Below are 18597 nucleotides of genomic sequence, written 5' to 3'. Positions count from 1 at the left end.
ACCAAATATTGCATGTTGAAAATGTCAACAAAATCTTTAAACTTATTAGGAATATTTTGAGTTTTCTGCTAAAACAAAGACTTCAAAGAACAGGCACATATTTGTGAGACACTTCAAGGCTGTTGAAGCCATGTATTTTTTTGCTGACAATTGTTTCAGCTGAAAGTTTAGATGGTGCTTCTTGGGGTCATCTGGCATTCTACTTGAACCTGTGCATGTTGTTGCGTCTGTGATTCTTACTATTGTTTCAAAGAGCTCTATAAAATTGATCCCTTCATAACCATTTAAAAAAAGGTATTCTTATACGTATCTCTCTGCCTGCACCTCTTTTCTGCTGCCTGTCTATGAAATCCATTGTGACACATTTGCCCCAGCTGCAGGAAACAGAGAAAAGGTAATAACAAGAGCAAGACAGGCATCTGGGAGCTCAGAAAAAAGTTAGGGAACACAGGCAGGAGAGCAACCCAGCTGCAATGAAAAGAGTGTGAGGCTTGTGCAGAAGTGACTTATAATGCAGTAAACTTTGCCTGCATGCTGCAGGCTATAGATGCTATCATGTGTTAGATGTGGGGAGGGTTTACTGTGCTCTGAAGATTGTGTGGACTCTGGAAAGCAAGCAGATTATCCAGAGTAAATCATAGTGACTTACTCATGCAAAGGTACCCTCCAATGCAGTCAACAGTAAGTGTTCCTGTCACTTAGCAAGTTTGTGTTTTAGATACTGTATTTTATTATGACTCTGGCCGATCTCCATAGCAGTTACATCTAATGATACATATTTGGGATACTTCAATATTTTACTGAGAAGTGATTTGTTTAGTGTCAGATGTCAGGACAGGTCAAACATCAGTGAAGGGTTTGGGGTGTGTGAATGACCTAGGATTTCCTGCCAGGTATCTCGTTCATCCTGGCATATCCAGAAGCATATGGCAAGGAAAGGTATTTTGACAGGATACTGGTTTTGGAATAGAATAAAAGTCTATAAGTCTATATCCCCATCAGGGATAAAATAGATATCAGCAAATTGTTATTGGCAATTTGAAAAAAATGTAACCTGATATGGTTTTTATATCAAGCAATGAGGAAACTATCATATTAGAGAAATAACCTGTACATAGGTGTTGCCCTCCTCATAGTTGCCAACTAGTTTCCCCTTTACTTTGCATGCTACAAATACCAGCTGCTTTTAAACCTACTCAGTGTGTAAATTGTGACATCTTAAACACCACAGAATATTGTCTGGTGCCTGTTGCTGTTTTCTTTGTGGTGCCACTTATCCTGAACAATTAATCGATTTCTGTCTTATTGTTTGTAACAAAGTAAGTTCTTTGAGAATTCTCAGTTCCAGAATGAGAATTAACTACTATGGTAGTGTAACCTAAGTCACTATACAGGCATAACAGAAACAATTCCTACAAGTGTTACAAGTTTTATAAGCCCAAAGTTTCTATATAAATATTTCTTGGTATTGCTTATTCAGCATGTAACTTGGATATTTTTTTAGTATGCTTTTAAGAAGCAAGAACAGGGTGGACTTTAAAATTTCTTTTCAAGCTTCCCATGCCTGAAAGATATAAGTTGGTTTTTGAACAAAGGAAAAATGTCACTAAACAGGATTGATTTTGAGGAATATTTCCTGTGGTCAGTCAGGGATTTTAAAAATTATTAAATCAGAAACGTTTTAGGGTTTGGAGTTAGCAGGGTACCAGGTAGTTTTCAAGTGTCTATTAAAGTTTATCATCTCAGAAGAGGGGCAGCGTCAGACAGTCAGAAGTTTATCTGGCCTTTCTCTGGGCTTGGGAAATATGTGCTGTTAACTCTAAATATGGCTGTGGAGAGCAGCTTTTTGAAATGACTGGGAAAACCTCTGTGTGACCAAATTGTTTTTCTCTTGTTGTTTCACAGGTTTCAGAATCTGCTGTGGTCTCGAAAAGCATTTGTGGATAGTGTGAAGGTGTATAATCACAGCTACATCTACATGCCAGCCTTCTCAATGAAGACGGGGACTGGACCCTCCCTACGTGTCTATTACACCCTGAAGGACTTTGGCGCCAAGCAGGCGGTCCTTTTTGCCAACCCCAATTTCCTGCGGGACATTGGCAAGTTCTGGAAGAGCAAAGGTATCCATGCCAAACGGCTTTCCACGGGACTTTTCCTAGTCAGTGCCGCCCTTGGTCTGTGTGAAGAAGTAACAATTTATGGCTTCTGGCCATTCTCGGTGGACCTGCATGGGAAGTTTATTAGCCACCATTACTATGACAATGTCCTGCCTGATTCTGGATTCCATGCCATGCCAGAGGAATTTCTACAGCTCTGGTTTCTTCATAAAAGTGGTGTACTGAGAATGCAGCTAGAACCGTGTGAGGACCCTTTATTCCAGTCTTCTGCCCGAGGATTGTAGGAGTGTGTTTGGGAGATCCAATAGCTTTTAATTTCAACTCTCTACAGCAGAGTGTTCTGTTTTCTGTTGTTTCTTTCTAAAGGGAAAATAATTGTGCATTTGCATGGACCATAAAAATGTTACTTGAAGGCCAAATGGAATATGTCCTTAATGTATAGTGCTTTATGGAACTGGGGTGGGGGGAAGAGGATCTCTCCACTGAGTCCAATCAGCAGCATTGTGAAAATAATGTCAGAAGCAGCACAGCTGAACTTTCTGGGGGATGTTTTTAAATGACCGATTTAAAAAGGGCATTAAGGCTCGGAGAGACACAGGGCCACCCACAAGCTTTTACTGGCAGTGCCAAATATGACTGTCTGTTCAAAAATCTGTTTCATTCCAGATTGGCACCTCATACAACTTTCCTTTTTCCTTTTTTTTCTCTTTCCCCCTGTTTGGGTGTGTTTGTGTGTAGGAGAGCATGTGTGTGTTGTTGACTTTGTTTGATTCTGTCCTTTTCTATTCCCCCCCCCCCCCCCCCCTCCTTTCCTTACCCCTCCAGTGGTAGAAAAAGGAAAGGCTTAAAAGACCCAGGAGCCAAGTACCATCAGCTCCTTTGAAGACTCCTGGGAGAGTGAAAGGTGCTAAGAATCTGGTTAGAAGAATGTCCTAGGAATGCCCTGCTACTGAGTATGGATAGACCTACCTATTGTAGTTTTTATCAGGGTAGTTTAGGTCATTGCACTTATGATAATGCTATATTGTGGGCAAGCGCTGGTTAAGGCAAATGGGTCTGAATATGAAAAGTGTGTTACAAAACCAGTAGTGAAGTGCAGCTTGGTTTCAGTTGACCTGCTGCAAGATTTCAAAGATTTCCGCAGTGACTTTTGTAGTACGGGTGGTTCCTGACCTGTTTTGCTGTACAGCCTTAGGAATTAATTCTGTATTCATTTGGACTTCAGATGTTCATTGACTGTCAAGGGTATTTGAGGTGTTCAGTAGAATGCAGAATGAGGTTCTTCACTTGCTTATATGCAGAAAAACTGCAGAAATGAATGTGTCATTTTAAATGAGTTGAAGCTTTGAAAACCCTTTCTCTTTGTGTGACTAGCTCTTCTGCTTGGATTGTAACGTTAGCCTTAAAGACTTGTACTTTTCTCGCAAGGCTGTCTCTGGTTAAAGGTAGTCTGAGAAATGAAACAGCCTTTGGGAGCACTGAAAAGCTGCATAGCCAGCAATTGAAAAGGGAAACGGTAGCCCCTTACATAAGGCAGCCTCTCTCCTCACAGCAGGTGAATTATATCACTGTGCGCATTGCATACATGCTGCTCCAGCTAGCGCAGTGCCTGAAGGACTGTTTTATTCTGGGTTATTACTTGGGCAGCAGATGGTCCTATCGCCATGTAAGTGAGAAATCTTTTTGTTTATTTGCTTTGGTTTAGCACTGTAGGACAAGAAGAGAATCCCAGCTCTGTCCACAGTGCAATTTCAGCTGCACAATGTTATCACCATTAATTTTAAAAATCCAGATCAATGTTCTCTTTCTTCTCCTTCCATCATTAGTAGCTGAAATTCTAGTCAGTGTTGAAACAACAAAACTGTCATCAGGTTTCCACAACAACTTCCTGGGCTGTTTTAGCTCCAAAGTGCTAGTATTTTGGGCTATGTGTCCCCTACAACCCTTTGTAGACTACCAGCTGCAAGTTATATAGATATAATTAAAAAAAAGAAAGAAAAAAGGCAAAATCCATAGCTCTTCTTTGAATATGAATAATTCAACTATCTATCTAGGACACTGGGGGAAAAAAATATAATGTTTTGCTTTTTAAACCTATTTTTCTTAATAAAAATCTTCTTACTAAATATGAATATTCCAAGCATGAAATGGGCACTGTTCCACAGGCTTATAGGGCTAAGCTGTAACATGGAGATTTGGACTAAGTAGCATTCTAGATATTGTTCTCATAAAATCCAAATGTGCTTCTATAACCTATTTATCTTTGTTATTTTATTTAAAAGTACAGTCAACATGCTGATGGAATGTCACTTGTTAATTTGTTCTCTTTATTATGTTTGGTTTATCTATTTTGTGAGTCCTAGATGAGGAAGGATTTGAAAGTAAAATATTTTCTGTGCTGCTTGCCATGGCAGAATTTTACTGAGCTGCCTTTCTTAGAGAAGAGGAGGTGCCTGTATGGTTTTTATCTTATGCATCAAGTTTTGTACTTTTTAGTGCTTTAGAAGTTATATTATCTGTGAGAACAACAGTTGAAATACGATGTCCTAAAATATCACTTCAGCAGGATGCCAGCATTTCCTTGGGGTGGGAGGGAATGAGGTGAGTAAGGGGGAACTGCCTCTTTGCTGGTCATTTTTTTCTATTTTTACCAATACTTGGCTTTTTTTGACATGTCTTGGGAAATAATTGGATCAGAAGAACAAGAGAAAAACATGTATTTTTGTAGGAAAACTCTGTGCAGTGTTTCATAGCGTCTGGCTTGTTCAGCTAGTGCCCTGGGTATTTGAAGATGTATTCCCCACCTCTGTTAGACTGAGGCAGACTGAATCTGTAGCCTGGGGTCTTTGTCCATTCTGATATCTGCAGTCCTGTCGTCTGCAAGGAGATAGCATTCAAAAAAATTATGGAGGCAAGAGTGACCCAGGGTATGCGATGTGTGACTGATGTTGGAGAAATTAATAATCCTGGTTCAGTTCACATTTATGCATAGTGAATATAACTGCATCTTACAAAGACAGCCACATTTAATGGGGAAGTAAAAGCTTCAAGGATAGATAATTTTCTAGAGCTTCCAGAAAGCTGGCAGCCAAGGAAAAAGTAGAAACAAAAATAAAGGCCTCGAGAGCAAAATCTGGTTTAGCTGGCTGACTTGTCAGTCACTGCAAACAGTAGCCAGCCATTAGCCTTTTGCCTATCCAGTACAAAGGGATGTAGGAGAGAGCAATGTAAGTGCTTTGTGGCAAGAGCAGTCACCAAAAAAAATGGCAAAACCGCTGGGAACATGAGAGTGGCAGCTACCTGACAGAAGTGTTGTAGTAAATATGCTGTGTCTGTGCTGCTGCTCAGCATGTGGCTTGCCTTGTCTAAATCTAGGGTGTCCATGTGAAGGATCATAGATGTGAAATAGTGAATTGCATGAAAGCGTCTGAAGTTGTATTCTTCTTCAGGAGGGAAGTCACACCAGGGAATAGGATCTTACTTCTTCTTAAAAACAGTCACATGCAAATCCAGGAGGCTAAATCTTAAGTGTTAACCATAAGAGATCAGCATCTTGCAGTCATGGCAAACTTTGTTCGGAATGATTATATCTATCCAGCATTTACATACTGACTGATTCCAGTCCATTAATTGCAGTGACCTTAGTCAAATTTCATTGCTTGTGTTGGTATATTTTCCTTAAAGTGAATTGAAACCATAATGTTTATTTTGTTAGTGAAATTCTAGACACTAGAGCAAGTGTCTCTTTCCAGTGCCAGTCCCCGAATTTGTCTGATAGTATGGCTATAGCTGCACAAGTCTTTGCCAGTTTGAAAGCTACGGTAATTAATCTTCAATAAAAACTAGTTGAAACTGGCTAAATTATTTCTTAATGTTTCTAGTTATTAGTTTTGTCACAGAGATGGCAAGATACAGAAGTTACAGAAGCACTGGAATCATTGCTCTGCATAGGAAGAAAGATATGCCCCACGTTTGTAAGTAGAAGAGCTGTGCATGGAAGATATTCTATACTAAAATTGCTCTAGATATCCTATTTTTTGAGGTGCATATGCTTTTGACTAAATCAAGACCAATTTTTGAACTTGCACCAAAACTATGTAAAACTTCTTCTTCCTGTTGATTATGAAGTCTTTGAAGTGCCTTCTAAAGCAGACAAGCAAAACAGAAGCCACCAAACTAGAATCATAGAGGAGTGTGCATGCTCATGAGAATAAAAGCATTTATAATTTTGGCACTGACCTTGCTACAAGGCTAAGGACTCTCATTCATGAATGTTGCATTTTTATATTTTTGTTGAAATGAAGATACCAAGCTTGGGGTGAACCAGCTACAGAAGTCAAAGGTACAAGGCTGTTACAGTTTAACCTGTGTAGAATATAGAAATATTAGCAATTTTGTTAACAAAAAAGTGAAAGTAGTCATGTCACCTTAATCAAAAAGGTGTCATAACATACACTGTTGAGTTTGCACCTCTGTGGGAGCTGAAACTAAGGAAAGCATTTTCTTTTTTAAAGTGAATGTCTGAACTATGGTAGTTAATGTAAAACTCTTCCTCCATACATCTTCATGGAAACCAGTTTATTATCTGGCTCACACTCACCTGTAATTCATAAGGAGAACAGGAGTGAGGAAACTTCTGATCTAAAATGGAGGATTATGAAGGGGGTGAATGTTATGTCACTATTTGCTGCCTGCTTTGGTTCTTTTCTTCAGCTCAGTAGATTAGTAAGCATTGGAAGAAGTGCTGGTTATATGAAGGACAGGCAGTTCTTGAAGAGCTGGATGATGCTGGAAAAAAAAAGGAAGATCAAATCAGTGGTGTAACAAATTGGAGTGTAGCAATTCTTTATAAAGATCCCTAAAGATTCTTTATAAAATTCAAAGCAACTGTAAGACATTTTCATCTGGTAGTGACTGCAAAAAATGGACTACCTATGATCTACTGATGGTTTTCTGCAAGATGGCCGCAAAGCAAAATTCTATGAGGAGGTGAAACTGATTAAACAGAAAGGGAAATACAGCCGAACAAAGAACGATGCTGAAGTATCTTTCTTTCCCTTTTCTTCTGCCACTCTCCCCCAAACACATATTTAAAATGGACTGACTAGCTATTACCCTGAGTTGCCATCTCCTTCATGAAATCGTAACTTGGGATTTCCATTAGCTGATACTTTCTAGTGTACAATATTCATCAGACCTTGTCCAGAAATGCCTATGCCCCAGGTCCACGGCTCTTTGGGGGATACTCTTTGGGCTGTGGCCTCTCTAAATGGGACCTCTTTGATGTCATGTAGTTCCATCAGATCTTCATCTGGGATCATCTAGACTTACATTTGTGTCTCAAGATATTGTCCTAAAGGATTTCTGGTTTATACTTCCTGATGACCATCCACCTTGTGGTTAGAACTGTGATTTAAAAAATCAGTGATAAGGTAGCTAATATACTCTGTCATTTTGAACCATCTTTTTTTTTTAAGTTTTGATAAATCCAGCAAGAGTTAGCTTCAAATCAATAATATGACTTCAGTTAGGTGTTAGTAATTACATCACTGGAGAAGAGAAAGAGGATGGAAGAAGCGGCATTTTCCCAAGCGGTTGTTGAAAAATTACTTCTGTTTCCTTGAATTCCCACATTTTATCACTTGGAATCTATCAGATGTTTGACTTTTTGGTAGTTTTTGAACAGAACAATTAATAAAAGACTTTCATGCCTTTTTGTTAGATATTAGCAAACTCATTTTCCAAAGTGTAACACAAACGCCAAACAGGAGGCTTAACCTATCCTCCTCAGCTGATGTTTCTTTGGCAGCAGTGAGAACTTAAATAGCTAGTTATTTCTCCCTGATTTTCATTTTCTTCAGTTTTGGTTACAACAGGTTGAGTTCTAGTGTACTCAGCCTCTTAATGTTAATGCATATACTTAAAAATGAATCTCACTCTGTCTTTTCAGCTGGAAGAAAAAGAAAGAAGTGCTGTTAATTGAAAATGGTTGTGTGGGCTCTCTCAACAATCAGGAGAGACAGGCACCTCCAGATGGTGACTTGTGCTTTTACTGAACATGGGCTGCATTCAGAGGCCTCCTCAGGACTCTGAAAATGCTCCAGCTATGTCTGTAAGGGTAAGCTGTGCAGAGCAGAGTAAAAGCTTAAGCTTTTTCCCTGGTGGTGTATAGTTTGTTTGTGAGCATACAGCTGTGGCTTTGTGAGGCACCCACAGATGCTGCCTAACCCAGTGTTCAGGCTTTGCGTGGGGTGGGGGATGTTGCTTCTTGGTTGCAGGACAGGTCCTAGATAATTGCCCATGGCAAGGTTGGCTTTTCCTGCTTCACAGTCAAGAGTGCTGGGCCTCTTGATGGCAGTTCATCCCTCTGGAGACTCCCCCGCTGCTTGCCCTGGAACACTTTAGATCCCTGGCAATTCTCAGAAGAGCTTATTAAACCTGCATTTTAAAATCATCTGAGTAGTCCCTGCTGCTATTGAGTTGGTCAGTTTTCCTTTGGGCTGAGTGATTATCCTGTTTGGATCTCTCTAAAGCAAATGAGTATTTGGCACTCAGACTACCTGGAATTTACTCTGTTATTTGGTTTCTCTACCTTCCATGTTAAATCTTTTATTGTTTTAGACTGCATTTAGCTACTGTGAATGAGTTCAACATGCATATAAGAAAGCAACACCACAAGTAATTTTTCTCTGGGTTTATGAATAAGCTGGTGTTCAATAAAACACTGAAGTACCTTTTTAATAGTTTCTGCTGGTTTCTAATTGTATGTTCAATGAATTGCTTTGCTCAGATGGGGCCTATAGCAAAGACAAGTTGCATTATTTTCTGTTTATTGGAGGGAGCAATTACAGATACATAACCTATATTAAGTTAAATTCTTACCAAGAAGTTAAGGAATCTACATATTCTGCAAGAAGCTTTTTTGTTGTATGATTATTGTGGTAATAAAGGAAACATTTTCACTGAGAATAGATGCACAGTGGAAAATAGATTTTGATTAGAACAGAATAATCTGGAATACGGAGACCTATGTGCAAGTCCCTGCTTGGATGTCTTCAACCAGGATCTCAGTGTGCTGGAGAGTTTCATAATAGCAACTTCTTTTACTTCTCTGCATGTAATAATTTTTTGTAGGAAGTGCTTGAATGCTTTTTTATAATCCCTACATATCCTGAAAATAAACATTCCTTTTCTTCAGGAGCACAAGTTTTCTTTTTGGGTACCCATAGCTTTTGGTATGCAGAGCAGAGCTGACAGAAGACGACTGGTTTTCAGAACACTGTTTTGGAGCAGTCTGGCAGGGCTTCTGCAAACATGCAAGTTGATTGCTGCCTCCTGAGCTGTAGAGTTTCAGCAGATGATACAGAGTGTGCTGAACTGCCAATAAAAAGAAATTATTTTAGCTGCAGCTCTGCCTGGTTGAAGTTTCCCATATGCTGGCATTTCTTAGTTGTGCGAGGGCTCTTCAAGCGTGGACTTTGATGCTGAAGATCACGTATTAAAGAGTTTTAAAGGACTGGACTTTGAAGGTACTAAAAACTGAAATAATCATTGAAATGACTGGAAATAAGTCATTTAGTGTATCAGTTGATCATGCTGCATGCCTGTTATAAAACAGACCTGTCCATAGCTGAAAGCCATTTTATCTGAGTATGAGGCTTGTATATATGAGGAGGTCACTGAAAGGTGAATGCCTCATGCTGCACAGGGCAAGGACTTCCAAAAAACACTGTGGTTTTGTTTATATCAATAATGAAATCCCCATTGAGGCAATAATGGGTTAGGTCAGCAGTGAGTGCTCTTGAAACTCTTGCCCCATAAGCATTTCCAAGAATTGTTCTATGTACAGACAGAAACAGTAGTTGTTTTGGTTTTTTTTTCTTGTGCTTGTTACCTTGCACTGAAAATGGAATGAACTGTCAATCAGAACTCTTATGTACCCTTTTTAGAGGTCTCTGTAGACTATCTAAATAATATATAGGCACACAGTTATATAAATATAAACAAAATAGCTGATACCACAAAGTTTATTGCTCACTGATTAGTATCTTGTAGAATTACTTTAAAATCATTTAGTGAAAAAAAAATTGCACACATTTTACATGTGAAAAAAAAATCCCATTTTTATTCTCCTAAAGTGCAGTAATTCAACAAACTCTATGTTAGAGATATGTGTTTCCCCTGTTTTTTTTAAAGTTATTCTGCCCTTCTAGATTTGTATTCAAGTCCATAGGTCTGCAAAGCTTCCAGTTTTAGACTACTCTGTTTGGTGTCTTTAGATAAAAAGATTAAGTGTTATACTCCAAATGTGGTCAAAAAAAGAAAGAAAGACAGACTTTAGACAGAGGTTCACATCTTTTGAAGTCTTATTGTTTATGTACTGCCATTTAGTTGTGGTTTCTAAAGAACTAGATAAAGATCAGAAAGGAGAAAAATATGCAAGATGAGTCTTTGTCATAAACATAAAGTGGTGCAAGCATGCATTTAGATGCTTGGCTGAACTGGGACCTAAAGTTAGTAACAGGTGTTAGGTCTTTATTCTTTTGCTTCTCCTTCCCTTGGTTCTTGTTGTACTGGAGTGAAACCTGCTGTGTTTGCAAGCTTAAAGTCTTTTCACTACAGTGAACTTTCCTCTGGGCTCTAAACCTAAAAGCATAACAGAGAGACATAAAACACTTCAGGTTCGGTGCAAGCAAGCTTGTAGGCAGTATTTCACATTTTGCTAGTACTAATGACTATATTAACTCGTAATTATTCAGGTTTCTTATTTCAGCACTTACCCCAGAATGTTTGAAATGTTTCTTCCTGTGGTGATTTCTCTAACAGCTGGATGGAGACCAAATTTAGCCTAGGTGTTTTGAGAGTTAGTTAATTTGTGCTTGGGAGGTAAAGTGAAAAAAAGTCCCAAACCATTTATAAAATTTAAAGGTTTATCTGGTTTGCATAGTGAAAAAAATGAATGAACAAACCTGCTTATCTGACTGAATTTATGCTTCTCTGTTAAAATCCACCCGCACTGTTAGTAAGTACCATAAGGACATTGCCTTCAGATGACACACAGACTGTAGGAAAGTGAAAAGCCATGTATTCATTAGGTTTTCTTCTCTCTGCCCTGCCCTTCAATTTATAAGCCAAGCTCTCTGCTCTTTTACCATACTGACTCCTGTCAAATCAATAGAATTGCCTAGATTCTAACCAGCTGTCCTCACACCTGAGGGAATTCATCCAATGAAAATTTTGAATGAAGATACTTTAAAGCAACGCCAAATTTTTCTACCTGTTCTGTAAGCTACTGATTTTAATTTTTTTTTTCCCTGCAAGTGTAGATCATGAGTTGTTTATGTTATTTGTTGTTTCTGTAAGGCAGATATTTTATTGCATTTCAAACATCTGCTGCACTAGGGTGTCACAGTCTGAAATCAAATAATGATCTAAGTCATGTCCTTGTTTCAGCAAGTTGCATAGAAGTGATCCATGTGCTGCTCTATCTGTCAAATACATTGTATGAGCCAAGTGAAAATGAAAAAGGGATTTTTCCATGGTGTGCAGCCTCACAATTGATTGGCTGTACCTGGGTATTAGATATTTTAAGTAATTTATTGTCCATGATGGATATAATGCCTGCTAGTCAAATAATTGTCAAATATTGTCAAATAATTTTGTTAGACTTTATCGATGTAATGATATGATCTTTCCCCCTGCCATTTGTCTGCATTTTTTCTTCTCTGATAGTTTTTGCAAGGAAGAAATCTTTCCTTATTATCTTTTTTTTCTTTCCTTTTTGATGACAATTTATATCTACGGCTCGATTCTATTCTCACATGCGGGTTGTCTTAAAAATGTTGGTCTTTTTTTTTTGGTGCGTTGTGCGCAGTATCTTCATAACACTATGTATGATGATCAACAATGAAGTCAATGCAGACAAATTATCTTCCTCTTAACCATCAAAAGTCCAAAAAGTCTTCTGGCTTTCATAAAACCCAGGCTGGCTCTAAATGTCTTTGAGTTTTAGCCTAAATTGCACACAGTACAACCTTGGCTCTGCAATATCTTAGTCCACTCATAGTAAATCTAGTTGTCCTTTTGGTTTTGGTACATGTATTTTTTCAATTGACCTTGCTATTTTTCATCTTTTGTTTGCATGTTATGAAAATCAGATTCTCATCCAACACCTAAATTATCGTTATATGCAATGTACAGCAATTGCACTAAGGAAGGTTTCTGTACCACTGAAGAGTTTACTAGTAGTCTAAATTTAAATTAAGGGGGATTTCCTCCTTTTATGGAGGGTGAACTGTTTGGGTGAGAAAGCAAGGCACTTGCACTGGATACTGCCTGGATACTGCTGAATACCTGTGCTGCGGGTGAAGAACAAACCTGTCTCCTGAACCTTTTGGGGCTTTGGGAGATGCTACGGGTTGCTGCGGGTTCTCTCCCTTTTGCTGAACAGTGGGCTCAGGTTGGCGTAGGGGTCTGGGGTCCTGGAGCTGCTGGATGCTCTCAATACAACCAGGCAAGAGAGCCAGGAGGCAGTGAAAGGTGATATGAGCCCTGGGATGAAATGTGCAGCATGGTCCTAGCCTTTGTTTGGTGGGGTCCTAGCCTTTGCTTGGTGGGGGCCCCGCAGGAGCCACTGCCTTCTGCTTCCTGCTGTGTGTTCCCTCCCTGGAACATGGCATGGGGTGCCTAGACCCTGCTGCAAAGAACAGTTTTGAGTCTGAGAAGCAGTCTCCCAGCTGGAAACTCATGAAGCATGAGTATGTCATCCCCTGCCCTGCCTTTCATGTTCCTCAGAAGCTCATCAGCAGAGCTAGGTGCTGGGAGCTCCCCTTGCATGAGTGGCTCAGCACTGCAGTCTTCTAGTGCTGCAGTGGAGCAGAGACATCTGCTGAGGGATGAGCCAGCAGGTGTCTATACCCTCTTGAAATCTGAAGAATCTTCAAGTGCGGCAGCTATAACAACCAAATAGCTGATTGTGGCTCTTTTTCCTTTGCTGTGGGAGGGAAGACAGTGCAAAGTGTTTTCATGACATACTTTAGTCACTTATGGGTCAAGGGCAAGAAGTCTGAATGTGCAAGCAGTTCGTTCTAAATGCTGATTTTTCACCCTGAGCACAGGATAGAAATGTCTCCTATTTTTATTTCCAAAACTAGTTTTTTTTGTTTGTTTGTTTGTTTGTTTTTTAAAGATGTATTTAAGGACAATTATGAGTATCTAAGTTAGCTACTGAAATCTTGTAGAGCCATTTTCATCTTCTCCAGCTCTAGCACTTCAAGGTGACACATCAATCCTGCCTTTGTGGTATAAGTCCTTTAGGGACTTCTAAACCTTTCTATTTCTTATGCCTTCTGGGCACCTTACTTTAACCTGGGTCCAACCTGGGTCCATCTAGTTATTTCTGAAAGCTTAAGAGAAAAGCAAACAAACAAAGATATGAAGGAAATTAAGGGTGCCTCGCTGTGATATTTTTATAGAGTGGTACGTTGCTTTGATAATGAAATGTGAAATGTAGCATGTGGATGATGATGAATATAAAAGACTGCATGTATTTTTATTTGAATGTCATGTCCATGAGGTGGATTATTAGTATGAGCTCTGTAGTGTAAAAATACTGAAAAGAGAACTGAAATGGGAAGAAGATATTTCTAGTAGTTTTTGCAGTGAACCACATCCTCTTTCATCTCTTTCCCTTTTCATGACCATACTCAGATTCTGGTAAAGTAAGCTTTACTGCCAGAATGGTAATAAACAAACTGCTCTCTTCCTAAAGTTAAATAGGCTTCTTTCTAGCACTGTAAGGGAAAATCTATCTGAATTTCCAGCAAATCAGACTTTTTCCCAGGTGTGGCCTCATATGGCTGCACTGGATGGAAAGATAAGGAGTTTTGAGGTTGACTGGAATAGAAATAGGCCAGACAAAGGTTTTTCAGAATTATTAATTTTCCATTTACCTGACTGAGGTATTCATGAGAAGTCAGTGATTTCAGGAGGGATATTCCTTCCCTTATCGCCAAGTTACAACGATCCTGAAATACCTGCCCAGCCACAGGGGACCAGGGAACCTGCAGCTAGCTCTTCACTGGAAAGAAGACACCAGTTCCCTGGTCTTTTGCTTTTTGAAGGCAAAGAGCCTGGGAAGCATTGCTTGAAGGACCATGAGTGGCTTCTGCTTGCTTCCACCTATAGCAAGTGCCTGGTCTCACCTTCTCTTTCATACCATCTGCACATCTCAGATCTCCTGCTTTGTAGCTGACCCTATCTGCAATGCTGGCTATGAGAAGGGTCAAGCCTTCCTCCTCAAGTGATGCTTGAATCAATGGTGAAATATACCAAACCATACTCATGTTTGGAAGGAGCTCAGTGTTTGTCTAAAACAAGCTGACTTGGGATCAGTTTGTGGTTTATAGTAATGCAGATACAAGGTGTCTCCTGTCTCTTTAGGGACTGGGCATAACTGCTATTTTTACTCTCTCACACAGTATTTCCAAAGGAGTAATGCGATGTGGGACCACGTCAGTGTTTGCTGGTGAATTTTGCCCTTGTGTAATTCTAGTACTTTGATTTGCATTCCTTCTTATCTTGCCCAGTTTATTGAAAAATGTGATGGTAATGTGGTAGTTCAATGTCTTGAGATGGTTTTAAAGTAGATAAGTAAACCATTATGCCTCTGAGGTTGCATAATTCCATGGATTTGTTTTACCTTCTGTGACAGGCATGTTATATTTATTGTATCATTTATGATGTGTGTAAGCTGTACAGGCTGGATATTGTGTCAAAATGACGTGAGCACTTGGGTAAACATCTTGAATCACCATCATTTTGGCACGCTCAGGGGCAAAGGTACTTGTGTGGATTGTGTTAAACATCAAAAGTGTGTTGTTGTTTAGAGTCTTGTGATTAGGGCTTTTATCTAATTCTCCCCAATGTAGCAAATGTTTGCTGTCATCTGACACTGTTACAAGGACTAAGGGTTTATCTTTCTTTGCCCGGCAATAATGTATTTTCTATTATGTCAATAGAATTCATTTTCAAGTAGTGTGCAGTGGTCCTTTGAAGAACGTCTCTTTTTTCAGGTGGTTTCATGGTGACTGTACCCCCAAATATCTAGATGTCTCTCAACAGCAAAAATTGCTTTGTTACTGAATGTATTATTTATTAATGGTATCTTGTTGTCTTTTTCTAGTTGCAATTTACAAAATATGCCACAAGCATCTCATGTGATTTTTATAAGGAAACTCTTATTTATAATATTCGTGCAAGTGGACAGAAACAAATTGCAATTTTATAGTAGCCCATGCCTTTTTTCATAGCTGCAGGGTCTCAATGAGCATGATCAGAAGGGACAGGCTCATTGTTCTGTTTAATTTTGATGGAATTTTTCAAAGGTACTATTATGTTATTTATAATTTGGATTTAATTATCTTAACAAATAAATATCTTCATTTTAAGAAATTAAAATAGTATTTGTGGGGCTTCTTTTTCTTCTCTTTCCCCCATTCGCTGAGTATGTCCAAACGATCAAGGTAATTTCCTCTTTATGTTGACTTGTATAGTCTATTGTCATGTCAAGATTTACATCCGTCGTCCTCATCTGATATTTCTGGTTATTCTGCTTACTCAATTCCTTTTCTTTGTGGCTTAGTCAGTGAGACAGATTCATCTAGAGCGTTAGTCTGAGAATTAACCTTGGGCTGAACATATGCATTTTTGCCTTCCCAAAACAACCAAGAAATTTTGGGTGCACGTAGAAATCCCAAGGAAACACAGGCATTTTATCATAGAGGTTCCAATTCTCACGCAAATCAGTGTAACTGAATCCCACTAGCTTGGACTGGATGTTCCACTGCTCAGTCTAATACCCACATAAGTGGCCTTGAGTACATATTCTAAAGCAAATGATGGTTCTAGTATCTGAATATCTGATTGACCTAGCTTAGATATCTTTAGATTTTCAAGCTAGAGTTTTGAGTGCAGATTTTCTGATCACAAGCCTCTTCAAGATATCTGGAATTTGATACTGAGTTCCTTTTGACATTATAAAAACACCCTTTCTTGCTTTAAGCCTCCCCAGACCATGCCCCTTTAAAACCAATGGATGATATAGGATGAAATGGTCCTGGCCATTCCAGGGATAGTTGGAGCAGGGTTCCTTAGCCTAATAGATACAAAAAAGCAAGCATCTCTGTCCATCTTAATTTCATTGTGTTTATGGCAAAAATGATCATTGTTAAGGGAAGAGGGGAAGACACAAGCTCCCTTTCCTTTAGCCATAATTGTTCTTTTTAAAAAAACTGGCAACTAAAGATGAGAAGACCATTTAACTTCCAGTTTAGCCAGGTGTGGTCAGATATAAATTGCAGAAGCCAGTTGAAGATAGTCTCAGTGGTTATGCTAGAAATCCTCAGATGATGTCTTAACTTTCATTGGTTTCTCTAGCATGCTTATTTCCTTTCCCTGAATGCATTTTCCTAGCCAGTGAGTAAATGAGAGTTCCTTGTTCTTCTCATTTAATATTTCTTATACCATCTCCACCTGGGTCATTCAGCAAATTCCCTCCTGTTGCATGGAGGGACAAATGCCCAATTGGACAAAATGAGGACTCCCTGCCTCCAAGGGCTTCTTCTAGGTTAGCTGTCAATGGGTGGAAGCTTCTGTGCATGGTCTCTGTTGTGTGCTTGCTTGTATAGTGCACGTTGCCAATACTGCCATGGGTGGTGGGAAATCTAGGTCAAAACTCCAAGTCCTTGAGGCTACATTTCCCTTTCAGCTGGTGAAGTGCTACTTGAAAGCTATGTCTTGCACCTTCTGTTAGGTTTTTCTCTCCAGAAGGCAATTGTACTGTAGCTATGCAACTGACCTCAGGTATTTATTTTAGCCCTGTGCCTCTTCTTCCTAGCCCTTTAACCTTGAGAAGCTAATATTCATTCCTTGTATGAAAATGTTCTGTGGAAAAGCAAAATGTCAACAGTATCAGTGCCTCAGACTGTCCATTTGGCTTTGACAGGAAATACTTGAATGTCATAGGGAAGGTCATTCTTTGGACAAGAGAAACTTACCCAATGCAGGAAATTCTCTTGGTATCTCACTTGAAATCCTCTTCTACGTGGATTTCCAGCTCACTGTTACATACCCAGCTAAGACAGCTCAGTGAGGATGTTATTTAAGCGCTTCTGTTTCTATCTTTCTTCTTTATGTACTTCTCCAGTTTACCTCTTCATGGTATTTTAGCAGAAGTGTTACACATCTTCTACTGCTGGATCCGGATGCCTGGTAGAAAATACACCTCTAAATGAAAAGGCTGTCAGTGAAAAGTGCAGTGTAAGTATTGTGGCATTAATGAGCATGGTTTAAAGGAGAAGTTCCTACTTGGTGCAGTTGTGCCTAACTCTGTTCAGAAGATTTATGAAGTTGTTGCATCAGACTTTTGACAGGGATCTAGCAGTTGGTTGTGGCCTGTTTGCTTGGGCCTGTTCAGCAACAAAGACGTTTTTAGCTGTCATCAGGTAGCAGATGATGTACAGCATGTGTTGTCTTCCTAGTGATCATGCAAGTGGTTTATGTGTAACATGAGCAACAAAGTAGAGCTTTTCAAGAGAAGACACATAGGACTTAGGATTCAATAGGAAAGGGGTTCACTTGTCATTTTTGCTACAGATTGCCAGCTTACCTCCTCAGACTGATTAACCATGATAAGTCAAATTGCTGCTACCTGTCAACATGGACTAATTCTTCCCAGTCTCACAGATGTTAAGGTAAAATATTTTTCATATATTTTTAAAAATGCTAGCAGAGCTAATTTGAGTCTTGAAAGAAGTGAGCTGCCGTGCCTATAGAAGTTCATCTAGTTGAATGTTAGTCACAGGTAACCATGACTTTTTTCTTTGCCATAGCTGGTTAGAGAATATTTTAAGTGTACCACAAGCATGAGAAGATGCATTATAACCATCTTGATTAAATTGATACTTCTTAAAGTGTGTTCTTGTATTGCCCATCCAGTGTGGTAATTAGCTTATCATGTAATACAGCTTTTTCTTCACCTATCAAGCCAAAGACCTTGAACCTTCTGTCCTGCAGACTAAGACTCCCTAGCCTATTTGGTTATTGTTTTTAATGAAAGCCATTCAGTAACTGTGATTGTCCCTGTTGCTCTTCCCTGCAATTTTCCTGGTCCTATTTCTTTCTTTTTTGAGATAGATAGTTTAGAATCTTATGGACATTTAATTATGAAGGTTCTTTTCTCTGTTTTCAGTGGTTGTCAAATCAGACCTTACACATCTCCAGCTTTTAGCCTCTTGCCTGACAACTTCAATATCTGTAAGTCTGGCGGGGTTAGCAACTGAAACTGAAACTTAGAATTATAACATTTTTGTCTTTGTGTCCCTGTTGACCCAATTTGATCCAGTTCTCAAAATGATTACTGTAGTATTTTTAATATTTTGATCTGTCAGTTCATCTGCTTTGTACTTTTCCTTTATTATGT

At 39.1% G+C, this 18597-nt stretch overlaps 1 protein-coding gene across 1 annotated transcript in view; it reads left to right on the top strand.

Annotated features, from left to right (window-relative positions):
* Nucleotides 1–2912, top strand: part of ST8SIA1 (ST8 alpha-N-acetyl-neuraminide alpha-2,8-sialyltransferase 1) — a 117235-nt gene extending 114323 nt beyond the window's left edge. The window contains exon 5 of the mRNA XM_061444398.1: nucleotides 1906–2912. Within this exon, the coding sequence (XP_061300382.1) occupies nucleotides 1906–2401 (496 nt within the window). The 3' untranslated portion in view covers nucleotides 2402–2912. The remainder of the gene's footprint in view (nucleotides 1–1905) is intronic.
* The last annotated feature ends 15685 nt before the right edge of the window (nucleotides 2913–18597 follow it).

This window comes from Pezoporus flaviventris, unplaced genomic scaffold, assembly GCF_033815535.1.
Source record: "Pezoporus flaviventris isolate CSIRO_AGI_PZ_B2104156 unplaced genomic scaffold, CSIRO_AGI_Pfla_v1 ptg000002l, whole genome shotgun sequence".
In the NCBI taxonomy this organism is placed as follows: Eukaryota; Metazoa; Chordata; class Aves; order Psittaciformes; family Psittacidae; genus Pezoporus; species Pezoporus flaviventris.
Note: the sequence above shows the minus strand (reverse complement) of the source record. Positions and strands in the feature narration are given on the sequence as shown.